The sequence below is a fragment of the Physcomitrium patens genome, chromosome 16 (assembly GCF_059467195.1).
Source record: "Physcomitrium patens ecotype Gransden chromosome 16, ASM5946719v1, whole genome shotgun sequence".
In the NCBI taxonomy this organism is placed as follows: Eukaryota; Viridiplantae; Streptophyta; class Bryopsida; order Funariales; family Funariaceae; genus Physcomitrium; species Physcomitrium patens.
The window spans coordinates 7,775,399-7,802,421 of NC_143425.1; the positions used below are offsets into that span (position 1 = coordinate 7,775,399).

General features: G+C 36.1%; 2 protein-coding genes across 7 annotated transcripts; one reads left to right on the forward strand and one right to left on the reverse strand.

The window, feature by feature from the left end:
• Positions 1-539: 539 nt before the first annotated feature.
• On the forward strand, positions 540-10,107 carry LOC112293221 (uncharacterized). 6 transcript variants are annotated; one of them, XM_024542412.3, is made up of 21 exons: positions 540-783; positions 1,394-1,616; positions 1,822-2,028; positions 2,149-2,343; positions 2,567-2,678; positions 2,906-3,015; positions 3,417-3,635; positions 3,854-3,998; positions 4,260-4,363; positions 4,518-4,835; positions 5,047-5,241; positions 5,483-6,258; positions 6,487-6,760; positions 7,010-7,087; positions 7,269-7,472; positions 7,621-7,831; positions 7,997-8,100; positions 8,383-8,535; positions 8,783-8,965; positions 9,103-9,317; positions 9,461-10,107. In XM_024542412.3, exons 2-21 carry the CDS (start codon positions 1,419-1,421, stop codon positions 9,825-9,827), a joined length of 4,368 nt encoding a protein of 1,455 aa, XP_024398180.1. In that variant the 5' UTR covers positions 540-783; positions 1,394-1,418; the 3' UTR covers positions 9,828-10,107. The 6 variants fall into 6 exon arrangements, with proteins under 6 accessions (XP_024398180.1, XP_024398183.1, XP_024398184.1 ...); XM_024542415.3 differs by having other exon boundaries at positions 573-783; positions 4,530-4,835; XM_024542416.2 differs by having other exon boundaries at positions 642-783; positions 4,596-4,835.
• A 6,618-nt stretch (positions 10,108-16,725) lies between these two features.
• Positions 16,726-23,235, reverse strand: LOC112293149 (anaphase-promoting complex subunit 6). The gene is made up of 17 exons (XM_024542296.2): positions 22,783-23,235; positions 21,662-21,772; positions 21,158-21,292; positions 20,986-21,059; positions 20,582-20,621; positions 20,213-20,258; positions 19,717-19,796; positions 19,362-19,543; positions 19,100-19,225; positions 18,873-18,947; positions 18,607-18,732; positions 18,308-18,377; positions 18,099-18,181; positions 17,725-17,838; positions 17,523-17,622; positions 17,113-17,148; positions 16,726-16,991 (listed from the first exon to the last, which is right to left on the reverse strand). Exons 1-17 carry the CDS (start codon positions 22,918-22,920, stop codon positions 16,857-16,859), a joined length of 1,671 nt encoding a protein of 556 aa, XP_024398064.1. The 5' UTR covers positions 22,921-23,235; the 3' UTR covers positions 16,726-16,856.
• Positions 23,236-27,023: the final 3,788 nt, after the last annotated feature.

Here is a 27,023-nt window from a genome sequence, read left to right on the forward strand (position 1 = left end):
GGCTTTAGGCGACGATACCGCTGGCCATTTTCTGATTCCTCGGTCGAAAAGCGTCCAATGAGGCACTTCCACGTGGGGCACGTCTGGGGGCGTAGGTCCAGGGTGACGTCCAAACGGTGGCATCAACCCGACGTCACGTCACGTCAGGTGCATTGCCGTGACCCCGCGCTTACTATTATCCTCGACCGCGGCGTCGAATTGGGCTGGCGGGTTCGCTGGCGTTTCGCTGCGTCGTCGTGTGTTGCTGCAGGGGCTGTGGATCTGAAGGAGAGCGCTTGTTTTGGAAATGGTTCGCCGCTACTTTCCTCACCAGTGAAGCGGAAGCGAAACAAGAAATTCGCCCGTCCAGATGCATTGCTGTCGTGTTCGCTGCTCCTCATAATGTGCTTGTCCAGTACCTGTGGCGCCGGACCTCCGCTTGAGACAGATCGATGCCCGTACTTTTCGCTTTCTCGGGGTGAGAAAAAGATGCTTGCGAGGTCATGCTGTGGAGTTAAAATAATAGTGTCTCGTAGCATGAAGGTATCGTAGTGAAGGAGGAGGAGTAGGAGGGAATGGAAGTTTGAAACCGTGCGATCATCGATGACGGGGATCGGATGGTGCCTATGCGTCGCTGCTGCTGCTGCTGCCGTCTTGCATTCTTCGTGGGTTGATTGAGCAGCTGGTGGTTCACGATACCGATTTCGTGGAGATTCTTATTTTCCCACCGTGCCTCCGTTTAGGCCTGGTGATTGTTTATGGCAAGAGTTCCTAGTGTGCGAGTTTGCCGGGAATGTGATAAAGGTACGCCGCCGGGATGAGTCTTGATTCTTGTTGGAGTCATGGAGTCAGTTAGCGGACTGGAGCTGCTGCTCAACGGGCGGTGGTGATGTCTTGCAAAGTGATTTCAAGAGGGCAAGGATGCTTATTGCATGCGGAACGTGATGATAAAACAATGAATACCGAGGACCGTTGAGTCTGCGTGTGTGCATGCGGTGATCGAAACAGATGTCGATAGTTGGCTGGTCGGAGTGTAAGAATTGGTTTGAATCGACCAATTCGAAGTCAAGAAGCGATGTCTGTTCTCTGGCGTCACGTTGCATGAAGATGTAACTGTAAGGTTGCGATAGGGTCTTATCTTTCTGATTGCTCTCAAGACTAGGAGTGGTTCATCAGAAGTATATTAAAAGCGCTCTCGTGGATTCGAGTATATTGCAATTCTCTTAAAATTTACTCTAGCTTTTCGAGGGTTTTCAGAGCCTTGAGATTGCAGATGAACTCCACAGTTGGCCCTTGGAGTTTTTTTTCCTTGGTGTATTGAAGCCTGCCGCTTCTCGGGCCGAATGTTCTGCCAGTCGTGTGCAACGTGAGGCCTGCTTAATGTTTCTAATGTAATTGTGTGGGAAAATTACAGTATCTCGAAGGTCAGTGTTCATCAAATGCTGCGAAAAATGGTCTCAGTTGAGGGCTCTAAACGTAACACTGAAATGTCCAAAGAAGAAGAGGTTCAGGAATTTGAAACGGGAGGGATGTCTACAGGGAAGCCATGTCCTTTGTCGAACGCGTCAATTTTCAGCTTCCTCACGTGGCAGTGGGTGCAACCCTTAATCACCATCGGAAACAAAAAAACCCTGGAGGTTTGCCTTATTTCTAATCCATCGAATTTAATAATCTGAAGCATCTCGGTCGAGATTCTTGTAGTACGGTAGCTCGATTCTGTTCACAGTTCTGCACCAGATTCCTTGAATTATTAATGGACCCCTACAAAGGAACCATGCAAGTAATTGCACCGATGATTCGATGCACTTGTGTGAGTTGACACTCAAATTCATTAATGAGCAGGCAGAGGATTTGTGGGATCTAGTGCCGGATGAGACGTCGGTTTATTGTGAGAGGAGTTGGTTGAAGGCGGTGGAAGGCGAAAAGATGAAGAAGAATGTCGATGGTTCGCCCGTGTCTGTGTGGAAGCTGATGTACAAGAGCATGGGTTATAAGTTCATGTTGGGCGGTCTTTACAAGCCAGTATGGTTGCTGGCTGTTGTACTTCAGGTGAGTTCCATTTAATATGACCTTGCGAGTTACTCTCTCGTAGAATCCTAGCTTGAAGATCTACTACAGTGGGCTGTGCGGAATGCACATATTTTGATTCGTTATGGACATCTTGTGCAGGTGTACATTTTGAAAGCGTTAGTCAAAATTGCACAAGGCACAGAGCGCCTTCAGTGGTGGTGGGCGGCTCTATTGGTGGTTGGAATGTTTCTTACTTCGACAACGCAGAGCATCACACAGCACCAATGTTTCACCATAGGACAGAGAACAGGGATGAAGGCGCGTGCAACTGTGGCAATGGCTGTTTTCAATAAGGTGTTGGAATTAATCCACCTCATTTTCCTTTGCTACTTAGAACACGCCTCATACGAAACATGTTTACTGTAGTGTTGTTTTCAGAGAGGATATGAGGATGAATACTGGTGAGTTGAAATTACATACATACATACATAATTCTGAAAACTTAAACTCTTTACAAGAGTATCGATTTGTTTGCAATCATAAATGTTTTGACATTTTATATTCTTAATCCTCGTAGATCCAAGAAATGAGTTTAGCGTCGCTGTCGAACACAAACACTGGGATCATGTTGAATTTAGTCACGAATGACACCCAAAAGATACTTGACGCTGCCACGTTCTTCCACTTCGGTACGTTCATGAAATGTTTTCATTCAAGTTCGCGTACCTTTATATGTATTGCATGTATTGAGGTCCTTTCTAATTCCATATAATCTTAGTAACAGAGGTTCTGATTTATGATAGTTGAGAACTAAGTTTGGAGTAGGATGTCTGAAAAGTTGCGAGGGTAAGTTGCATCTGCAGCTAAGAGTGTTGTATGTGTCATTTCACAAGTATCACGTTTTCTGGTGGTACAGTTTGGTTCGCCTTGGTGGAGGTTGCTGTGGTGGGTGGTCTCGTGATTTATGAAGCTGGAGTTGCGGCCATTCCTGGTGTCATGGTCACCTTCCTCACCCAACCATTGCAGGTGGCATTTTATTCTCTTTGTTAGCTCTTAGTTTGCTCTGAACATTTCCTGCACGACTGGGTTAACGGCTTTCCAGGTTCCTGAAATGGGCTTGAAAAGCTGAGTCTAGTGGTTTATCCTACGACCATGTTGTACTTCCATCATTTGAATACATCTGAGTGCATAATGGCGTGGTTTGGTTATGTCTTTTCGACCTAACTACACTTAGTTAATACTGATCTCTTGAGCTGTCGCTTCAAAATTGTTGTGGAGCTCACAGTTTGACAACATCGGTGAAATCTTTTAATTTTTGAAGAGAAGAGTAGTGAAATCGAAAAATTTAACCTCAGTATCCATCATTGACTTCCATGCATTGCACCCTTGTACCTATCTTCTCATGAACAGGCCCATTGATTCATCAGGTGAAAGTGGCTCAACGAGTTGGATGGCTACGGCGCTCAGCCATAGATTACACAGATTCCAGGGTTCGTTCTGTGAATGAAGTTTTGACTGGAGTTCGGGTGGTGAAATACAATGGATGGACTGCAGCATTCTTGAAGCGAATTGGAGATTTGAGATCCTCCGAAATGCACTGGATCAAAAGAGCCAATTTTCTTCGAGCTTCGACGTCTACTCTGAGGGTAATGCTTGTTATGTTGCCTCTTCTTTGATGCTACGAGTTGATTCAGACGGTATCTGCCACTGCCGAACAATCAACTTTGCTCCTCCAAAGATGCTGATACTTATAATCTCAAATATCTTTGTTATACATGTAGACGTGTTTTGCACATAGAATATGCTTTTCCTTAGTACGGTTGTAATGCTGGGTTGAGGTTTCATTTTACGTCATTTTGAACAGGATGGTGTGATCCCATTGGCATCGTTTGCAACCTTTGGAACATTTGTTGCTGTTCACGGCGGGGCAGCATTGACACCTAGTCTTGCTTTCACCGTCCTAGCGCTGTTCAGCATTCTTGTGCGGTTGTTCTCGATAGCACCTTTAGGTAATATTAATAAAGCTTGTAGGCTAGGTGGAAGGTTGTAAACTTAGTATCTCCTCTTTCATCTCTTATTGTTCCCATTTCCTGAGATCTGAAGATAAAACATTATTATGCGAGCGTAAATGTAGGTGCGGCGTAAGTGGGTCAACAGTACAGTTGTGTTTGAAGTGTTTAGTACTCCAGGGATACCTACCAACTACATTTCTGACTGTTCATCAGGTTTCCTATTCTATATTAATTTTGTGATCCAATTAAATTCAACAGGAGTGCAATACCTTTCTGAAGCCATGGTGGCAATGCAACGTTTCCAACAGCTGCTTGACCTACCAAACGGACATGGAATTACCAATCCTGATGAGCAAGACAAGGTAACTATGCTTGGCGTGTCCCTGCATTCCTGTTTGTTTGTGAAATGACTTTCTAACCCTTCTATAACATAGAGTTTTATGATGATATGGACCCACACACTAATGAGGACTTTGGATGGAGCTACGGGTTTCTCATATTTTATTCAACTGACAGTTGAAGGGGCAGGTTCTGACTGATAAAGCAGTGTCAGTTTCCAATGGAGTATTCTCATGGACTCTCAAAGATTGGCAGACTTGTGACGACAAAAGAAGTAAGAAGGCCAAGAGGCGGAAAACAAAGCAGGAGAAGGACAACGGTCTCCACATTCTGTCACGTGTGCCAAGGGGCAAAGATTCAGACAAAGTCTTTGAAGAAGCTGATACTTTAAAAGGAGTCACGTTTGAGGTTCAGCGTGGTGACCTTGTGGCAATTGTTGGAGCCGTCGGAAGCGGGAAGAGCTCTCTTCTTTTGGCTCTTCTTGGAGAAATGGAGGTACGAGGGGTCCTTGGGTGTCATGGTTGTGGAGTTCATTGAGCCTGTATTGTGACAGAGGTATGCAGATTGGGATTTGGATGTGATATCTCTGATTTTATTCTGAAAGAGGAATTCGGCCTGCTTCAGAAATCCGAACAAAAGTAGAATTTTGTCATTTGGTTTGTGTAAATTAGAGCCATTCTGATTTGATGTTATGATATGTGAACAGTGTTTGGCAGGGGAATCTCAAATTGATCGACCAGCGGCTTTTGCACCCCAGCAGCCTTGGATTCTCAACGATACAATTCGATCTAACGTACTTTTTGGTAACAAGTTTGATGAATTTCGATATAAGGAAACAGTTTCTGCATGTGCATTGGATCATGACATAGCACAATTACCTGCTGGGCATGACACAGAAATTGTAAGTGGTCCGTTTTTTGCGTTGAACTTTGATACTCTTAAGATGGGGTAAGGCGTTGGATTTTTTTAGATTCCAATTTAATTTAATTTTTCATTCTTATGTGGATGCGCAAAGAATAGTTGGGTGGGCGATTGCAGTTGGAATCAGGGTTGATGAGGAGAGACAAATTAGCTCAAGAAAGCTTGTAAAAGTTTGACTCCATATTAAATAATTGAGGTTCGTCTGTGCTAATTTATTTTAGGGTGAACGAGGAGTTAACCTTAGTGGAGGGCAGAATGCTCGAATAAGTCTTGCTCGAGCATGTTATAGCACAAGTCCTCTTCTTCTCCTGGACGATCCCTTAGCGGCTGTTGACGTTCCCACTGCCAAGCACCTGATGGACCACGTGTTATGTGGGATACTTAAGGGCAGGACAGTGATTTTGGTAACTCATAACAAAACGTCACTCTCTTGTTGCGACAAAATCTATCTTTTGGAGCATGAGCGACTGCAAGAACTTTCTAAGGAAGCATTGCTCGACGGACAACTGGATGAAGTCATTTTAAATGATACTGAAGATAATGGCGGTGATATCGATCATAAAACCAGAGCGAGTTTAGGAAGAGATGATTCTAGTGAAGAATCTGGGGGTGAGAATGGCCCTGAGGTTGACGTGCTCAATGGAGCCTCAGCAGAGATGGTAGCGGAAAGTTCACAGAGCCACCTTCAGAATGGCTTGGAATGTAAAGAATTAACAGAGAATGGAGTTTCTAAGAATGGTCCCAGTGAGGAGCCTGTTTCTGATGATGTTGAGATTGTTGCTTCCGTCTTTCAAGAGGTTGGTGAGGAGGGAGTTTTTGATGGAAAACAAGATGAAGCTAGCATCAGGAAATCTTTTCGAAGGAGGAGCGGTAGGGTAACTGGTGTCGAGAGTGACATTGACGGGGATAAAGGAGGAAAGCTTACTGTGAAAGAAGATAGAGCTGAGGGAGAGGTGACCTGGGCAACTTACATTCAGTACGCCAAAGATGGTGGCGGGTAAGGGTTCTTCACTATATGCTGTTTATTTTTAACTGTAGTTTAGATTTAATTAAACTTCATGACATTGAAATGATTTTAGTGCGAGGGGTTAAAGTATACAATATCCAGCTTTTAGAATTTTGTCTGTACACGGTTGGGGTCAGAACATATGACATGAAAGTGAAGCCGTGATAGATTAAGCAAGTCACTAAGGGTTTAACGTTTTGATATTGCCGTTGTATGCAGACGGGTGTTTATCTTCATGGTGGTAGTTATTTTCCTGTTCGCGCAAGCAGTGCGTGTTATGTTGGACTACTGGCTTAGTGTTTGGGTTGATAGAAAGTATCAACTTAGCACCAGAATCTATGTTATCTCCTATGCCTGCTTTGCTGCGGGAGCTATTGCCTTGTCACTTACCCGGGCTCTGCTCTTCATGGAGGCGGCGATGTTGTCAGCTAAAAAGATGCATGGACGAATGGCAGAGAAAGTACTTCGGTCACCACAACTGTTTTTTGACCAGGTATTTTCTGTTCGCAATTTTACTTTTTTATTTGGTGCTTGGTACACAATAATTTCCGCAAGAAGGCAGACTTCCAAGAGTTTGCATTAATGGTCACAAGGATCTTTGGAAGGATATATGAGCAGATATAACACGTACAAGATACTTCAAGGGATTATTCTGGTTGACTTAGTGTGGGAACGTGGCCACGAATGAATACTTGAAACGATTCTTGGAATACTTTTGTTTAGCCTATCTTACTTTTTGCAGAATCCTGTGGGAAGAATAGTGAATCGCTTCAGTAAAGACCAGTCCTTGGTTGATGAACTCCTGCCTTCAACTGCACAGGTATGTTCTTAAAATTTCGAGGTCTCCAACATTGAAGATGTCTTTCTACTGTCAAATTCACTGTCAATCGTTTAGAATAGTATAATTCTAATTTTAGAACAAGTAGATGTAACTTCCATGCATTTGGATATATAAATTTGAGCTCAATTCTCATTGACTAATTTAAGCCGTAGTATTGCAGACGTGCATGGAGAATTTTACCGGGTGTTTGGGATCCATAGCAATCATAGCTGTCCTTATTCCCTGGTTCCTATTAGCCATTCCCCCATTCATAATTATCTTTTTGATCCTCCAAAAGCGTTATGTCACTGTTTCTCGAGAATTGAAGCGTCTGGACGGCTTGTCGCGATCACCTATGTATGCACACTTGTCTCAAACCCTTCAGGTAATATTTTTTCTGAACAGTGATGTCCTCAATCTTTGCGCTACGTGTCCAGCTTGAATGGTTTCCCTCTTAAAACCAGTGACTCAAATGACTTATACGAAGAAGTATCTAAATAGTTAATCTGGGTTATTAATGCGTATCTTATCAGGGTATCGCTTCAGTTCGGGCTTTTGGCGCGCAGAAGAGAATGCATGATCGGTTTCTGGCCATGATCGACGCTAATCACCGCGCTTTCATTTTATTTGTACACTCTTCTCGATGGCTAGGTGTTCGTCTCGACTTAGCAACTTCCATGGCAGTTGCCACTGCCTCCCTTTTAGTTGTTCTACTCCGAAATAGTATATCACCTGGTTTAGCTGGTATTCCATCTTACCCATTTCCCATGTCTCATTAGTAAATTTAGAAAGTTCAGTTTCCACAATCGTCTGTCTATTTGTTCGTTGCTATGTCGGACCAAGCTCTCTCCGTTTGTGGGCACCTAGATTGATCTTTCTTTAAATTCTAACCAGTAAGTACACGTACAGGTGTGGTGCTGGTGCAGAGCTTGCAGCTTACAGGATTCTTCCAGTATGGCGTGCGTCTTGCAGCTGAAACAGAGAATTATTTTACCAGTGTGGAGCGAATTCAGGTTTACCTTTCGACACTTCTTTTTGTGGTTTATGTTGTGTTAGATTTCTAATCGAAATATTTTTCAATGCTCCAGTAGACATTAAATTGGGCCAATGAATTATGTTCGGCTCGACAGGTCATACTGTAAAAGTGACAACAGTCGACCGAGACAACTTGAGAGGTTGAAGTTCAGCTCACAGCAGATATGTATGCTGTATTGATATGGTAGTTATGTTAACCTTAAGTTGTATGTCCTCTGGTTTAGTGTTTTTAGCCTTCGTTCTGTTTGGGTTGCGAGCAGGCATACACTGAGTTGCCAACTGAAGCTGATTCAGACACGGCACCAGGAGTTATTACTGAAAAATGGCCTGAAAAGGGAGAGATCGAATTTGTTCATTACACTATGGCCTATCGTGAGGACCTTCCTCGAGTACTAAATGACCTTTGCTTTAAGGTCAGTCTGCACCCTAGAACTTGGAGATTTGTAAAAATCTTCTTCAAACAGAACTTGATGTTTCATTATATTAGTTTGATACTAGCGACAGCTTATTCAGAGTATTTCAGTGCATTTTCAAGGCATTCATTAATAACGATCTTATTCGGTCATTTTTTAAAGCCATAATTATTATAGTAGTAATAGATTACATAATTATGACTTTCATTTCAATTAGAAACTCGTTGTCCTTGACTGCCTTGATCAGGTCAACTCTCAGGAGAAAGTGGGGATATTGGGAAGAACAGGGGCTGGCAAGTCGAGTCTTGCAGCTGCTATGTTCCGACTAGTTGAGAATAAAGCTTGCAGTGGCAGAATTTTAATCGATGACATTGATATCGCACATATTGGCCTTGATGATCTACGCCGGCGTCTTTCCATAATCCCTCAGGTAAATACACCAATGAAACGTTATCCTTAAAGTGGCAATGCAAGTAATTTTTCAGTATTGTGGACATAAGACGAGAATATTGGAAGGATTGATGGAATCTTTGATAAGCGTTTTTGAGATATCTTCGTGGATTGCAGGATCCTGTACTGTTCAGGGGGACTGTAAGACTGAACCTCGATCCTTTTGAGCAGCACACTGACTTTGAAATTATCGAAGCCATAGCTAATGTTCATTTAAGCAAAAAGATCGAATCCCTGGACAAAGGCATTGACAGCGTAGTGGCAGAGAATGGGGAGAATTTCAGTGTTGGTCAGCGCCAGCTTCTATGCTTGGCTCGATCTCTCCTAAGAAGGTATCATTCCTGTCCTCCTTTTGGAACCAGTTTTATATCAGATCGGTGGATTTGTAAATTTACTTAGTTAATATTTCTGACACAATAAGTATTTTTGTGCCCAAATTGAGGCTTTGGCTCGTTTTTTGTTGATGTAACTATAGGTCTCGCGTTATTGTGATGGACGAGGCAACGGCAGCTGTCGATGGAGAGACCGACCAGTTGATACAAACGGCCATGCGAAGTGTGTTTCACACGTGCACAGTGTTGACAATCGCTCACCGCATTGAAACTATTATAGATTGTGACCGAGTGCTGGTTCTGGCCAAGGGGGGTCGACTTGCGGAGTTCGACACCCCTGCCAATCTTCTGAGGCGCGCAGAGTTGATCATCAGAGACGGCTCAGAAGGCCGTGGAGTTGGAAACTACGGTTTTGCAGTTATGGTGGCTCAGAGCGGCGAAGTCATAGCCAAGCGGCTGCGAGAAGCGGCCGAGGCAGCAGAGTTGAGGAGACAGCAAGAGTCTAGCTAGTGGTCCTGCATCATTAGTTCTGGCATTATTTGTACAAGAAACTGTTAGAAATATCATTTGGAAATAGGGCAGACAACATAGATCTATGACATCTTTCTCTTGGTAGTGGAAGATTTTGACCAAAGGTTATTAAACAGTTCATGACCTGGAAGGCTTTGTTCTTTCATTTCAATTTTGAGTATGTACATGATGCGAGGGTAAGGGAAGGGAAGTACGCTTAGCATGGTAGAATCAACTGCATGGTTCATCTTTTTGTTCTAAAACTAAAAGTTTTCGTTCATAGCTGTAGTCTCAATGTATTACAAAATTCTGAGTTTTTTGATCTACTGATGATTGTGATTATTATTATTATTATTATTGTTTGATAATAAAACAAACATCAATAGTCAGGGATGTGCATGTTTAGTCTAAATTTCATAATTAAATATGTTTAATGAGATTCATGAATTCATTGTTATGTATATTATAGAAATTTAAGGTTTTCAGTACAACATATATTCACATTATCAAGTGAGATATGATGGTTAAATAGTCAATAAAAAAAAATTCATGGCAATATTTATATTAAAAACAAACTTCTATTTACTTGTGCCATGTTCAGTTGTAAGATTTATACAATGTTTAAAATTTTATAATAATATTTGTAGTTGGTTTAAATTTGGTTAGATGTCCAAATGATCAATGTATAAATGTGAATAATTTTTTATTTTTTTCACATTTTTATAAAAAATGAATGTAAAAATTATTTCTAAATATATATATAATGTAAATAAATAAATAAGGAGTTATTAAAACCACCCCCCCCCCCCTTCCCAACTCATGATTCATTTTTGTACAAGTTCCATGTCTCCCACCCTGTTCCCATGCCACATCCCCATGCCCAAACCCAACCCTGCCACCACCCCCCGGCCCACCCGGCCCTATCCCCACCCTGTGCCAACTCTCCCCAATCCAACCCCCCTTGTCCCCACTCCACCCTCTTGTTTCCCCCTCTCCCTTTGGTCATAGCACTGCCAAAAATTAATGATATATCTATGTATGTATAAGTATATGTAACTATATATACATATATATATATATATATATATAATCAAAGTAAAAAATGACTTGTGCAATGTAAGGTAGAAGTGCTTCTGATTTTGTTAAGACTAAGATCATATCTGTCATTATTTATTCAATTAGAATCATTTATTATAAGTTATCATTTGAAGTTTATTAACTTTAATATGGATAATTAATTTTTTTGTAATCTCTATGTGACTACTTTCTTACATTAATTAACTTTTAATTGAGTTTTGATGTGTGTGTATATAAATATGCTGGAATTTTGAAAAAAAATCACTAAATGCTTTACTTCAAAGGTCTGTGCATAATAGAGATTTTTAAAGTACATGCTCATTCCAAAATTATTTTGATCAAAATCAATGTATTATATCAGTAAAATTGAGATTCATTATTATTATTATTATTATTTTATCTTTTATAATATAGTTAAGATTTTAAAATAAGAAAAATAAGAAATAATGATAGATATATAATTTTTTTATTGCAATGAAAACATAAGATCATGGACATCATTTGATATTAAGAAGTGACACAATAAATAAAATAAAATAAAATAGCCACTAGTAGATGGTTTGGCCATAATGAAAAATATATTGTTAAGAAATAACCACAATAATCCGATTCTTTATTAGTATTCAACCTTTTATTTTGATTTTTTTTAAATCTAAAAAGAAATGGGTTATATAATCTATGTTATATATTTAAGTTATTAATTTAGTGTATATGTGTATATGGATGTATATATATATATATATATATATATATTTAGACATATATTGCTACTTTGCTAAGCACTTAAAATTATAAATCATAAATTAGATATGACTATATAGAGACTTGGATTGATATCTAAATTGTAACATAAAGATGAGAGCAAATCAAATATCCAAATCTTAAAAAATTATAGTTACATTTACTTAAACACACATACACACACACACACACACATATATATATATATATATATATTATTATTATTATTATTATTATTATTAATTTTTGGCAATACTATGACCAAAAGAAGAGGAAAAAACAAGGAAGTGGGGTGGAGACAAGGCGGGTTGGATTGTGGAGATAGGGTTGGGTGGGCTTCGAGGTGGAGTCGAGGTGGCAGGGTTGGAGTATGGGAATGGGGATGTAGAATAGGAAGAGATGGGAACATGGAACTTGTACAAAAATGAAGCATGATTTGGAAAGGGAGGTGTGGCTTTAACAACTCCTTTTATATATATATATATATATATATATCTTTTTTCTTTAAAATTTTATATTAATTAATAATTATTAGTAAAAGTTTTTATTTCTTAATAAAAAATTATATATAAATAATATTATTGTAGCTAAAATAATTAAAGTATAATTTTTTTGTTGAAGGAAAGTTTTTTTTTCAAAAAAATAAAATTAGATAAAATAAGAATAATATTATAAAAAGATGATTAGTTATATATATATACTTCTATGTATAATATTTATATAACTAGGCATATGATGTTGAATTTTTCTCTAATTTTGTGCTAGTTGTAGTAATAATTGTAGTTATAGCTTTAATGATTGTTAAGGATATGCTAGTTGATGGTGTATGTCATGTGATTGACTTAAGCATGCATGCAATTGTAATTGTTGAGCTCTATGCTTAGCTACCATTACAATCTTTATTTTGTGCCGTGTTTAAGTAACTTTGTTTGCGCTTTTTGTTTTGATCTTCATTCAATAGGTGACATAGTTGTTGATAAGATTGATAAAGTGTTACAACACTATGTGGAATATAAGTACAAATCTTAATTTTTACATTATTTATTATCACACAAAATTTTTAAAAATATATATATATATATATATATATATATATATATATTGGAAAGATTTTGATGTGATTTTAGAAGATAAGTCTTAACATAAATAGTAATTGTCCTAACTAAAATTCCTTCTTTATCATGGAAAGCTTTTACAACAAATCTTTTTCAATGTGTAGCTAGCGACCTCAAGAAGAATGGTACATATGTTGGCTACTTGGGTATGGCCTCAAAAGCTGACTAGACCATAATAGCACCATCTGCAAGCACCTTAGCACCAACAATTGTAAGTAGTAATAAGTGATGTCCCTTTGATAAGTTCATGGATCTAGTAGCAGTGAGGAGAAAGACCATTGATAAGTTGTGTTGGTTGTTTTACACAAACTCCATTACTTTGTACTTCATTCAAGACTCATACTTCAACAAAGTTTTTTTTTAACGCAGTCATTGAATTGCTCGGCATGAAGCTACTTTCTATTAAAATCTATGACAACTTCTATATCCAAACTCAAGAGGAATTGATTGCATGCACTAATAGCAATGGACTTGTGAACATGTCTACTATTAGTTAGAAGAAGAAGACACCAAAGGCAAGAATGCCATCAATTTGTTGCAACTAAATTGAAGAGCAATTTTCTATAAGGTACACTTCAAAATATTGGATGTTGATAATTAAGTTGTAAAGTGTTTCTTATTAGAATATTTTAACTTTGAACTCTTAGCAAGTTATTCTTTATATGTGTACATTTTTCATTAGTACCTCCAAATCCCTAGAAAATTAACAAATAGCTATTGCTAGTAGGCTATTATGAATATTTATAGATATGTAGCTAGTAGCTTAGATGACAATGTTTTCTTTTGAACAAGCATCTATCTATTTGAATGTGTGTGTGTACAATCTAAAAATCTAAAGAGTTATATTTCTACTTCTTTTATCATAGAGCTTTTTATACTTAAAAACATCTTAGCTTTCTAAGATGCCATGAAGTAGTTGGTTATGTCAAATAAGTAGGCCAAGTCAACAAAGAATAGTATCCACAAAGCCTACTTTAATCATTCAACAACAATTTACAATAACACATTTTGGAAGAATACAAAGTTAATGTTAAAGCTACTGCAAGTTGTTAGTAATGATATCTACTAGTTACATGTATACAAGCCTTTCTTTCATTGTGTTGCAAGTTTGAAAGCAACTACACAAATATTATAAGCAATGGCATGCCAAGCAAGATCCTAAATCAAACAAGATAAAGTAGTACATGTATTTTTTGAATTATTTGAAAAACACTACCATCTAACTATGGTTGCAACCTTTGTAGTAGATTCCACCAACTTCAAGCAGCATCAAAATGGAAATTGGCACCCACTTATTCATAATTGAAAAATATAGGAGCATAAAGATGCAATAGGCGTCTTCACACAATTGGTAGGGGCCACAATTAAGGAGGAATAGTTGGTTGTTGCATAAGAGTAGGTTGTATATCAACTTATCTACATTCAACTAGAATTAATAATTGTTGTGCCACAATTGACTACTAGAATACAAAGGCAAGATGATGTTGGTACTAATAAATGAGACGTGTAGCTATTAGGACAAATTTGCTTCCAAGTATTAACTATTGCTAGAAAAAACAACCACAGAATTACTATCCATTTATATCATCACATGTGCATCAAAGTGCAATTTGTCATTGTAGAGAACTACATACATCAAGTCATACAAGTATCTCACTATTCATTGTAGAAAGAAATAGATTTACATTAGGAATAACTAAGCAGAGAAGCAACTAGAGTTGTTGAATGAAGAGATTATCATGCATTCATTAGTTAAAAAGAAGGATGCATAAGTACACATGTGAAATATCAAGATACACATATGAATCATCTTAAATGGACAAATAAACATATATGCAGTAATCAACATCTTGAACCATTTTTCTTTTGTCATGCATTTGTTTACTTGATGAACTACAACATGAATTTAGTATTTTAATTTATGGCTTGTGTTTGTGGTTATATTTGCAAGATTTTTATGTGTGTGGTAAGGTGTTTTGTTTATTGTGTTATTATATAAGTTCCATAGCAATTTACAAGGTGATTTGTGCTAGCAAATGCACTTAGAAGTATCAATATGTAGTAGCATGATACAACATATTTACAATCATATAAAGTATTCTTTAGTAATGTATCATGATTTGCTACATTGGCATATGCATATAAATATATATATATATATATATATATATATATATGGCTAGAGAAATCATAAATATATGCATAAAAATTGTACATATAAATTTCAAGGCAAAAATATAAAAGACTTAGTATAAAAATGAAGACATTATAGAAGAATATTTTTCTTGATTTCTACTAAAACATTAATCAAAATAACAAAACACGTATAAAGCATTTAATAAAAGAAATATATTCCATTAATAAATAAATTGATGCTAATCTAAAATATTTATTTCATAACATTTATTTTAAATTAAAATAAATATATATAAAATTAGAATAGTATAATTAATTAATTGATTATATATATATATATATATATAATTTTAATCTTGATTATCTAGAAATTATAATAACTCTAATAATTATGATGATAATAAGTTTTAAAAATAATCCTTCTTAAAAAATAACCAAAGTCTTTAAAAATATCATTAAATACATTTGAATAACAAAAAAAAATATGTCTTTATTTTAAAATCATTTTGAAGTAATATTACTAATGTATCAATTTTAAAAATCAACTAATGTTTTAATTTTTAAATTCTTGCAAAACTTTGTATTGTATATTTATCATAAAATTTAAAAGTATATATGAAATTTTTTTTTTGTAAAATAATTATACAAAATAATCTTCTAAAATATCATATTTTCAAAAAATATTAAATTACAAATATTATATAAATATTTATTATTTAATCATTTGAATTAAAATATTAAAGCTATAATAGATGATTTAAAATAGTATTAATATTTAAAATTATATACACTTAGAAAATATTATTAATTTAAGATTATGTATTAGCTACTTGTATTATTTTTCTCCAATTACTTGGATTCAAATATATATTACTATTTACCTCAAGTTGTTATTTCTTTAATTTTGTGTGACACCTAATAAGTCAACTGGTTTTGAAAGAGCATAAAAATTACTAAAACATAATGTAAATAATAATGGATGTTATAGTGGAATAAATATCACCAAACACATAAGGCCAAATCAATGAGCACTAAAGAATGCAAGTATTGACACAAAAAGGAGTAACAAAGGCCAGTCCAAGAGATTTCACATCTCAACCCCACTCACTTCACATTTCAATTGTCAAAAGTATATAAGCAATTTTCCTTTCCTGCAAAGAGGATTGTATACCATAACCCTCACTCCATTCAATTAACAAACAACAAAGGGATGAGAACCGTTTCCCTCCCCAACCTGCAGACAACAATTCCACACATGAAATGCCACATGTTAACATCCTCTCAATTTCAACATTCTCCATGTTTCCAGCTTTTCCATCGTTTCTAGAACCCAATAATGTTTGAGGTGATGTCCTTTGTTGCTGAGGAGTTGACCCAAATATGATTATTCCTCCAGGACATTCGTCCAAGGGTAACCAAAGCAACTGAGGGCATTCTTCATGAACGGTGACAGATGTTGCTGTATTCCACACTTCCTTTCTCCTGGGGATCGAGAGGATACAATCACGCGTTGCCAATACATTTCGTTTGGCTACCGGCTCAGCTGCATACCCCAAGGTCGGCTGATAAATTCATTTCAGTGTGAAAAATGGGGCGTGTTCAACTCTGTTTGTCCTTCTGTGTCAACAAGGAATATCAGGTCATAGGAAATGGTGTCGAAAACTTCTCCATGAAGAAAGTTAGAAAACATTTGTGCCGAATCTGAGTAACAAGGTGCCTGTTGGTCTCATAAAGATGAACATTACCATGATGCGACTTTGAGCAAGTAGCTTCAGATTTGAAGAAGCAAGTCACATTCCATACAGCAGTTCTTAAGAAAAGGCCAGGTCTAAGTTTGAAATATAGCAAGCAGAGATATAATGCAACCTCTCGCAATTCATGAAACCAGCTTGATGGAAACATCATGGAGAGACAATATGAAATCGTCACAGGATTGGAAGGATGTGCTAAAGTGATATCATTAAGAAATATGTGGCATCCCACTTAATGAATAAAACTCAGCATCAGGGGCTGAACTCAAACGCAAGCATTCTTCTTGAAGCGCGCTTGTAAGCATCTCAGCAGTGAAGGTGTCATGTGGGTTCAATCCAAGGGCCTGCAAACAAGCGTTCCCAAGGGTCATTGCTTAAGTTCTAGAATGTTACAGTTTAGTGCAAGAAGAATCATTGCAAGAAAACACTATACACTCTGTAAACCAAATAACAGGGGAATATTACCTTGTGATAATAATCAACAGCTTTGCCCGTCTTTCCCTGTGTAAAATGAAAGGAGAATTCTGCTTTAGTAAAGGGTGCTGCACATATAGCATGCATAGTACTACGGTTGTCCAACTTCAATCCCGATTAACAAGCAGAATGACATCACGAAAGTTAGAAGACACGAGAAAATTACAAACGAAGCCAATCCTGTATGAGATTTGTCAGAATAACTCGTGTCCAGACAAAACATAACCTAACACGGTCATGGATGTCATGCAAGAAGTAGAAGGCCACCTCATTATATATCGTTCACATGAGCCCTAATACTGCTGGAGGGTGGCACAAGCAACAAGCTCACAGTATTTGTTTCTTATGCGAAAATGATTAGAATTTTTTCCATTCTGAAACAGTTGAGGACCAAGACAAACCTGCAGATGATAAGTGAAACCAAGTGCAGCATATGTGCTGGCGCCTCGCGGAAAGAGAGACAGAGCTCTCTCGTACATGGAAATGGCTTCAGGGTAAGACCTGCATAAATCCAGGAAGCTACGTAAGTACGCTGAAAATTAGTGCTTCAAAAGCAGTAATCACTAAATAAAAAATTATTACGTAAGCTCAAAGAAAACGTACTTAAGTTTCCTTAGACTATGGGCAAGATTGACGACGGTAGACTCCCAAGCTTCTGTAAGTGGGGGAGGAACCAGTTGGAGAGCCTTCCGTAGCCAGCGAGAAGCTGTATCGTAACTGTCAATATCAATTATTAATTCTCGAGATCAGCCTTGCAAGCATGTGTAGGTCGAATTAGCGCTATAAGTAACCAAGAAATTAATTCGCACGGGTCACCTTGTCCTAACCTTGAACAGGAATAGAACTAGGTATCTCTTGAGCTTAGAACGAGCATGAAAACATTTCGATGATTGCGTCTACCTCAGAAGCTTGTTTAACCCTGGTCACAAACTTCATTGCTTCATTGAACGATTGTAACGAAAGTTAATGATGCTTACTCTCTATTGCGGTATGCTAACACACCAAGCTCATTGTAGACAAGTGGATCAGTTGAACAAATGGATCTGGCTTGTAAGAAAAACTGCAATAGCCAACAAGGTGTCATTTCTCGGCCGATCGGGGTGTTAGGAAATTGTGTTACCAAAGTATATAAACCCCACCTTAGCAGTCAAATAAATACCCGAATGTTACAATAATACAAACGTACTTGTTCGGCAAGATTGAGATTATTAGTTCGCAAATATTCCATCCCAATACAGAGCGCTGGTAAATGACACCTGCATTTGACAATAAAGCGACAATTAGAGCATGGAAAAGTTGGTGATAAAAAAAAATCAAAAGATTGGTACAACTTTCAGTAAATAAGAATTAACTGCTTATCTGTGGTACAATATGTAGAGCCTGCCAATGTAGAGCCATAAGGGCATCCATGCAAGAAAGAACCTCAAAACCTTCTTGAGAAGTAGCTGACATTGCTTTTTTGGTTAAAGAGAAAACTGAAAATACCCTGCAAACAAGCGGGCAGAGGTACGATAGGCAGCCATAGCCTGGTCGCTCTCATCCTGAGCAGCATACGAATTGGCAAAGCCAAGCCAAGCTGGAGCAAAGGAGCTTTCTAGGGTTGTTGCTTTGCTGCAAAGTTATCATGTAATAGAATCAATGAACTACGTCAAAGAGGAATTCAATTTGTTAGTTCAAACATACATTCAGCTGAAGAATTTTAGACCATCATAGACATGTTCATGCACGCAAAAGAAGACAGGAAGACTTACCAGAAGTACCGCCGTGCATGATCGAATTGGCGAATACAATAATAGTAGCAACCCACCGCAAACCAGGATATAGCTCTGTTCAAGGCGCGAAAAGTAGGAAATACAACTTTTAAGCATATAATCAAAATTCAAGGCTAAACAGAAAACATGTCTGCGAGGGCATCTGCACTAAGTACTAAGTATAAAACAAGAGTCAGTTTGTTCTAAAATACGGCACGATCACTTACTTTTGAGGATATTCCTGCACCAAATTATGAGCTCTTAAGAAAAGATCATTCTTACGGCCCAGCTCCAAGGCGGAAGCAATATGAAATGGCATGCAATTCAACTGGTAAGGATCCTTCTCGAGCAGTCTGCATTAAATTGCATCCAAATTAAGTCAGAAAAATGTCCATCATGAGCAGATAGCACAACTGTCTTAGCAACCGTCAACATGGCCTTTGTAACAATAGGAAAATCCCCTTCTAAAGTATCTGGAAATCGACTTACGCTTTAGTAGTGTCGTAGCAGCGCTGGAATTCCCCTTGATGATAGAGATAATCTGCCCTACATGCAATAATATCATTGTTATCTTTCAATGAACAACCTACTCTCTCCTCCTCTGGTCGAGATTCATCCGGCTCCTTTTCCAATTCCTGAAATTTCTCTTCAATGACTGATACTTGTCCATACTGCATACAAATACCACCAAATTTCAAGCAACGTTAGCCAGCTGACATTATTGGACGATATTTTCTGATATTTCAATATGGAGGAAACATACACAATGCTCAACAGAAAAAAAAAAAAAAACAAAACAAAACAAAACAAAACAAAAACTACAATAATAGGGCAATGCAAGAACCTTTTTGGCACGACATGAATATAGTAAAGATAACCAGCGGTCCTCCGGATCGAATTTCAGTGAACTTAGAAGAACAGACTCTGAAAGATACACACGATTTTAATTGTTGGGTCTATGTCGTCAGACCCAGATTTACTCACTAGCCAGATACATCATATATATCTGTACTATGTTTCAAGAACACCAAATTCAGATCGGAATCTTGCATCACTAAAAAATAAGCCAGAGAATGTGCAAGCTAATACAGATCGTATGTTATAGATAAAGCAACTTTGGAAGCTAAATAGTGCTGCATCTGCAGAGTATAATTTAAGAATCTTTACCAAAGGGAGTGGTAAAGACATATAACATTTGAAAATCCGTCGTACTCTCATTTCTATTCATGGTTATAAACGCCCTCTGAAGTAGATGGAAGTAGCGATAATATGTCGGACGCCCTAAAGAAATAGATGAGTATACACAAACGAAGATGTGGATGTGACCTTACATGGCCTACCTTCCTCGCTTGTCAGCATATGGTTGTCTATTAAATGCTCGAAAGCCTGCAAAAATGTAAACATTCAATTTTCAGACCGCATATACATTGCATTGATAAAACAACAAAAATAAGATAACGAAGAAGAAGAAGAGCTCTAATTGAAAACTTGTACAATCGTTTCAGCATTACTTGCAAAGTCAAACAGGGAGATTGTAGAAATCACTAGCAGGGATTCACAAATATGAGACAGTATGTGTGTGGAGGAAATATATGTAAAAATAAAAATCAATCGACATTGGTGGTATTTATGATGCGATGACCTCCAAATTGAACTCTAAACCTTGCTTTGCACAAACACGCACAATCCAGAATGAACTTCCAGCACACCTCATAGCAGTAGGGATCAGCCTTCAAAGCAGCTTTGTACCTGAAAAGAAACCAAGGCTTTCAACAATCAGAACCTATAACATCAGGTAAGACATCCAAAAAGGCAACGGAAAATCATTAAAAAAAAAAAAAAAAAAAAAAAAAAAAAAGGAGAAGAAAAAGAAGAAGAAGACTGGCTTTCAAGGCGAATCAAACATACGAAACAGCGAGAAAAGAATTTTCGCGTGAACTTAAATCGGCATATGCTTGTCAGATGCAAGTTCCTGCAGTTTAGTTCCAGGAACTAGGGAAGGAATCATTGACACTCATGAGAGTCCAGTTTATTTGGTCAGAAAGAGACCGGTCTCTCTTTGCTAAATATTGCCAACAAGGTATATTAAAGAGTCCAATGAGTAGAAAAGTACCATCGTAGAGCTCGAGCTCTATTCTCCAAAGCTTCAAAGGCACGTCCTCGCAACAGGCACACTGCTGCTCCGATCTGTACGATAATAATTTAACACAGCAGATAAAAACACAAGAAATCTCACCAGAGAAAAACGATTGGTCTGTACAAGCAGAAAGGCACAATATACTCACACTGATCTCTCGTTCTTCAATATTCTTGTCGAGTAATTCAGTGTCTTGATCATCCATCACTAACAGGTTGCCTTCTTCATCAACTTCGCTGTCTCCAAGCATCAGCAAACACTCATCCCACTCCTTAATCTCCTCCTACAAATAAATCCAATATATGGCATTTGCACACGTCATTTGTCATAAGCTATTCAAGCTTTCAACTAACCACGTGTAAGACGGTTAATATCAACAATTTTCACATCAGAAGGTGGGCTGCAGTCTAATGATGCAGTAAAAGAGAAAAATCGTTTCAACAAAATTTACGATCAGAATTGAAGGGATGCGCAGTAAGGAACTGAAAAGTGAATTCAGACATAACGGATTGCACGTTACTTGCAGCTACATTCTGCACAAATGGTGAACTGTAACTTCGAGTATACTATGAGTGAATGTATTTTAGTGTCTATAATGAGAACATGAAAATATAAGAACTAGTCGGTATGGTATATCACAAGAAAAGCTTACCAGGCATTTAGCAGCGAGATAACGGAAACGCAAGTCAGCAGTAATCAGGTGATGTCTTCGCAGTAAATGCAGAGCTCTCCGATATTGCTTTCCAAGATACAATGCCTGAGCCTGAATTTTCAGTACACAAACCGATCAGATGTGCGGCATAGATGAACGTTAATTTCAAACCCTTCATGCTACGTATCTGGCACATTGCATAATGTAATACAAGTTTGATTTCTTTATATATATATATATATATATATATAAGATGAAGACAGAGAGTGTTCGAGTTTATACGATAGAAGATTGGATGACAGGAAATAAAAACAAAAGTTATGATCCTTAAACTCGTGATCCCCACAAGTCCCATATGCTCAAATTCGATTCATGATCATTGACTGACGACAACTCAGAAAAAGACAAAACATCATTGGTCAATAAGGATTGAGGTTTGAGCTTGCTCGTTATTACAACTTCAAGGAGACAGCCGACGCAAAGATCAGACCACAATCCTGACAGTATTTAGCGCATTGTCTTGAAAATTGACAGCCAATTGCACATTAAACCCTAAACCCAAACTGAAATTGTGCGTGGCATTCCAGCGAGCGCTTCAGTACTCGTGTAGTTTGAACATATATGAAGAGAACACGGAGTTTAGTTGCAGTAAAAAACAATGGCAGCTAAAGCGGTCTCAAAACACAACATTGCCTCAAGACCCAAATTTGATTCTTGCCAAATGCAGAACAGTAGAAAGTTCCACGAGAAACTCAGACGAAGAATAGGGTATGTGATGAAAAATTAAAATCTTGAGGACATTTTGATCAAGCGGATCACTATCACATGAATAGCGGTGGTTTACTCAGAAACCTAAACTATCCAACATTCAGAACAGATCAACGACCACTATATTTCGTATGTTCATAAGTCATGAGCCTAGCAATATCAGCCGAGGGAATTTTAACACGGCACAAATAAAACACAAATCGAAGTTCGCAGCTCCAAAGAGTTCATCAAATAATATCATCAGAATGAGCTAAAAATACAGAAAAAATTAAATTCCGAAAATCCGAAACCACAGAAAGAATCTCGATGAACACCAAATATATTTCATTTTAAGGAGAGCGGTGCCAACTTGCCTGCATGTACAAATCCTGCGTCGCATTTCCGGCCAATGTCGCGAGCTTGTCAGCGAAGAAGATGGCCGAGGAATACAAATGTTTCCCCAAGCAATCCCTCACTACCGCCCGCAGCTTCTCCACCTCGCCTTCTCTCATTTTTGCTGAACTACTCGCTCAGCTTGAACCCTACTTTCGCCAACCCCAATTAAATCACCACCACAACCAAACAAGCTCTCTCTCTCACTTGGAGCACCCTAAAACAATGCGGGATCACCCTCGTAAAAGGGCAGTAACAACAATGAATAGGTTCAACAGCATCATATACGGATCAGGGCTCCGAAATCTCCCACTGCTTGAAACTGTTGTAGAACAATAAGTTACTCGGAACGAAAAGGGGCTCCAAGCAATCAATCGACACATCCAGAAAGACTGAATTGAGCAGGGCGTGCAAGCAAGCAAAGCATTGAATGCCGACTTCGGGAAGAGCCCCAGTTTGAAAGTGCGACAGAAGCGCCAACCTTCGTGGCTCGACGGACGGAGCGTGTGCACTCTTCGTCGATATGTCGACGACCGAAGATCTCGACGAAAACGTGTCGACTTCGTCTCCTGTTGGACGGCTCCGTTGAACGACAGCACTCGGCTGTGGATGACGGGCTCGGCAGCTAAAGCCGTGGGATAGGGAGAGCATTGCCGTGGGATAAGGAGGGCGTTGCCGTGGTTTTCCAAGCCTCGATGACGCTTGCATCATTCTAAGCTCTCATATTCTATTACTTTTTAGAAGGTAGTTTTTTTTGTGACTATTTTTTTTGCACTGCAAATAAGTGAACTGATCTTTAGAGATTGAATTCTTAAGACCCGATCATTATTTTTAATATACTTAATATTATTATTAGCAACTAGAAAGAGTGATATTTGTTGGTATACATAACAACTCTTCCAAAGAAATAAAAAAAAAACATACAGTTCCTTTCTATATATATATATATATATATATATATATATTAATCCATTTATTAAAAGAATAATTTATATAATATTTTATCATTTTTTCAAAATAAAAATTTGTATATATTTTTAAATATATGTTGGTAATAATTCACATATAGTTTGGTAATAATACATAAATATAGCTCAATTTGGCTCAAAACTACAGAAGATTAAATTCATTTAATAAAATTATAAAATATAACAAAAAAAAATGAATGAAATCTTTGCCATTGTGGTCTTTAGGTAATTCAACTTATATTTACAAATCTAAATACAAATTAATTAAACTCCATAATATATTTAAATTTACAAACTCAAACTTATTAAAATACATTTAATCATCATCACATCACAAAAGTTAGTATTCATATGACATTAAAATCAATGCAAACAATTCCATGCATATTAACCATATTTATTTGTGAAAATCTTAGCAATTGTATTTTATTGTGCGTTTCTTGTGGTTTTATATTTTGATAGATCTTTATTCTCCATAAACCAAAATGTAGTGTTTGAGTAATACCACTTTCTACCAAAAAAAAATTCTTCAACTTCATCAATATTTTATAAATACTTGCAAATTTTAGCCATTGAAAAGGATTCTACCTCTAATACTCTTTAATAAGCTTTGCTAGTTCATTGCAATTTAAAGACAACTTTGGTCTTTTATCTTTCTTTATTCTTTTTAATATCTCTCTTCTCAGGTTAATATTGTAAAATGGATCTTCATTTAAAAGAATCTTAGAACGTACTATTGCAAATGAATATACATTTGCTTTAAGTGCATACAACTTTTTTTGATTCAAATGTATTTTTCAATTCTTTAGAAGCTATGTATTTTATATTGTCATAGAGATAATTATTGTCTATAGCATTTAGATTCCTTCCAACATCAATCTTGGACATTCCAAAATCAATTAATTACACATTAGTATATTTAGTAGTATCATTTATTATTTCTTTATCTACAATTTTAAGTAAGATGTTGTTTTGCTTAAAATTCCAATGTGCAATGTGCATGTCATGAAAGTAGCACATCTCTCTTATAATTTGATACATAATATCAACAAAAAAAAATATATAGATTTTTTTTTCTTTCAATATATTCTCCAAGTTTATTTTCCAAGTTTATTTTAATTAACTCCATTTCCAAATATAAACTTCTATTTATTTTTTTGTTAGCATAAGTTTGACCATTGCAATTATTATCATCTTTTATTACAAGATAATGTTTAATCAAGTTGAATTGGCTTAAACTTGCTGAAATATTCACTTTCCTAATAAAAAAACTTATCATATTTAACACTCTTTTTTTTTTATTACATAAAAGCCTCCACTATTTTACTTTGTAAATTTCTCTAAAAGATTCTTTGCTTCTAAATTCTATGCCTTCAATATTTATTATGTTTGATAACAACTTCAAGTCATCTAGTTTTCCATCTTATGTGTAATATATGTCTTTCAATCTTTGTAGTAAATGCTTTGTTAATTCACAATATTCAAAATTCTTATCTCTACTTACAAAAACCAACATTATATGTAGATTATTATTATTACTTTCTACATCATTAAAGGTTGAACCAACAAAATTAGTAAATGTTATATCTTTAAATGTCTTCCAATGGTGCTTTCTAAGCAAATCACTTGCCACATCATAACAACACTTTAAATTCTAAAGTTTTTAGAATTTAAATGTCCCTTTGTTCTTCAAATGTAATATAGCCGCTTGACACCAATTTTGATCCCCACAATTTTTATCAATGATTAGCTTTATTCACCACAAGAATTAATTCATGTAATAAAAATCTTTACTATATTGTATTATTATTATTATAAATTATTAGCTGTTGAAAGACCTTTATCATATAAGCAATTTTCTTGGATAGATTTGGACATTTTTTTTTGTTTAAATGATATTTATTTTCTAAAAAAACTTGCATTCCTACAATACATATTTTACATTCTTTCCAGATATCTTCATTGATATCTTACATATTAGGTGTAGTATCAATATCTTCAACATTGCTTATAAACCCTTAAATCCAAAAATCCACTACCAACCTCCAAGCTATTGATAAAAATCTTGTTAGTTATCCTAAAAGGTAAGCAATAATGAAATAATAAAAAAATATTTTTAACTTGATTCTAAATCATACATTCAAACATAAATATTAATTTTACTTTAAATTAGTCAAAATTTATCAATATACATTCTATTAGATGTAAAAATTAATAATATTAATAATATATTTAATAATATCATATCCTTGGTAAATATTCTAAATATTAAATAAAGACATTCAATAGAATTTAAATTAGTCCAACTTCAAAATAACATTCATAAAGTAGTCTTTGTAATATAAATCTATTACATTCTCTTTTAGTTTCTTATTATAAACCATTATATTTATCCTACTCACTGTTTCTAAATAAAAACCAATTACAAGATCTCAATCTTTATTAAGACTTATTCATACTTTAGACATAAGATAAATATACATTCATCTTATGAAGAAGTTATTGCAAACAAAAAAAATATGACTTATTCATAAAATTCTTCAATTAAAATTCTTTTCTTCTATTATAATAAGCTATAAAATAATCTTACACTAACTTGGTTTTATTTTACAAAAAATTATTTTAAAATGATGATTTTAAATATTTTTGAAATCCAACCATGTTGTTTCATATCCATCCATTAGCCATGATTTTGTGCTTGAGGATGTAAGATATTTTGGAAGCTTTGGATGATAAATTATTGTAGAAAATTTAATTGTATTAACCACTCTTCTTTCAAAACTTTAAATACCACTTTGCCACTATAATACATAATTTATAAATTTAAAATCATTTAAATAATGGCTTAATTTCTTTGCTTCATTGCAAAATCTTTCATATAATTCTTTTTAATCTTGCTCAATTTCTTCTAAATTACACAAAATTAATTGGTTGCATCTTAAGAATTCAATTTCTATATATAATCTTATTCTATTTTAAAATTCATCAATTGTATTACATAACCACTTCAATTCCAAGAAAACTTCTCTAAACATCTCTTTTGTAAGTCCTTTGTATTAATGAAGCCTTGTTCCAATTTCTTAATCAATTTATCACCTCCACCTTTGCTTTCAAAAATAATTCAAAATAAATCTTCTAATAATGGTTAAAAAATATAGAAATTAGATCAAGAATTTTTTATATTTTTTTCCATCTTATTTCTAAATTAAAAAATAGGTTCTTATATTGATTTATATTGAAGTATGTATGTGTGT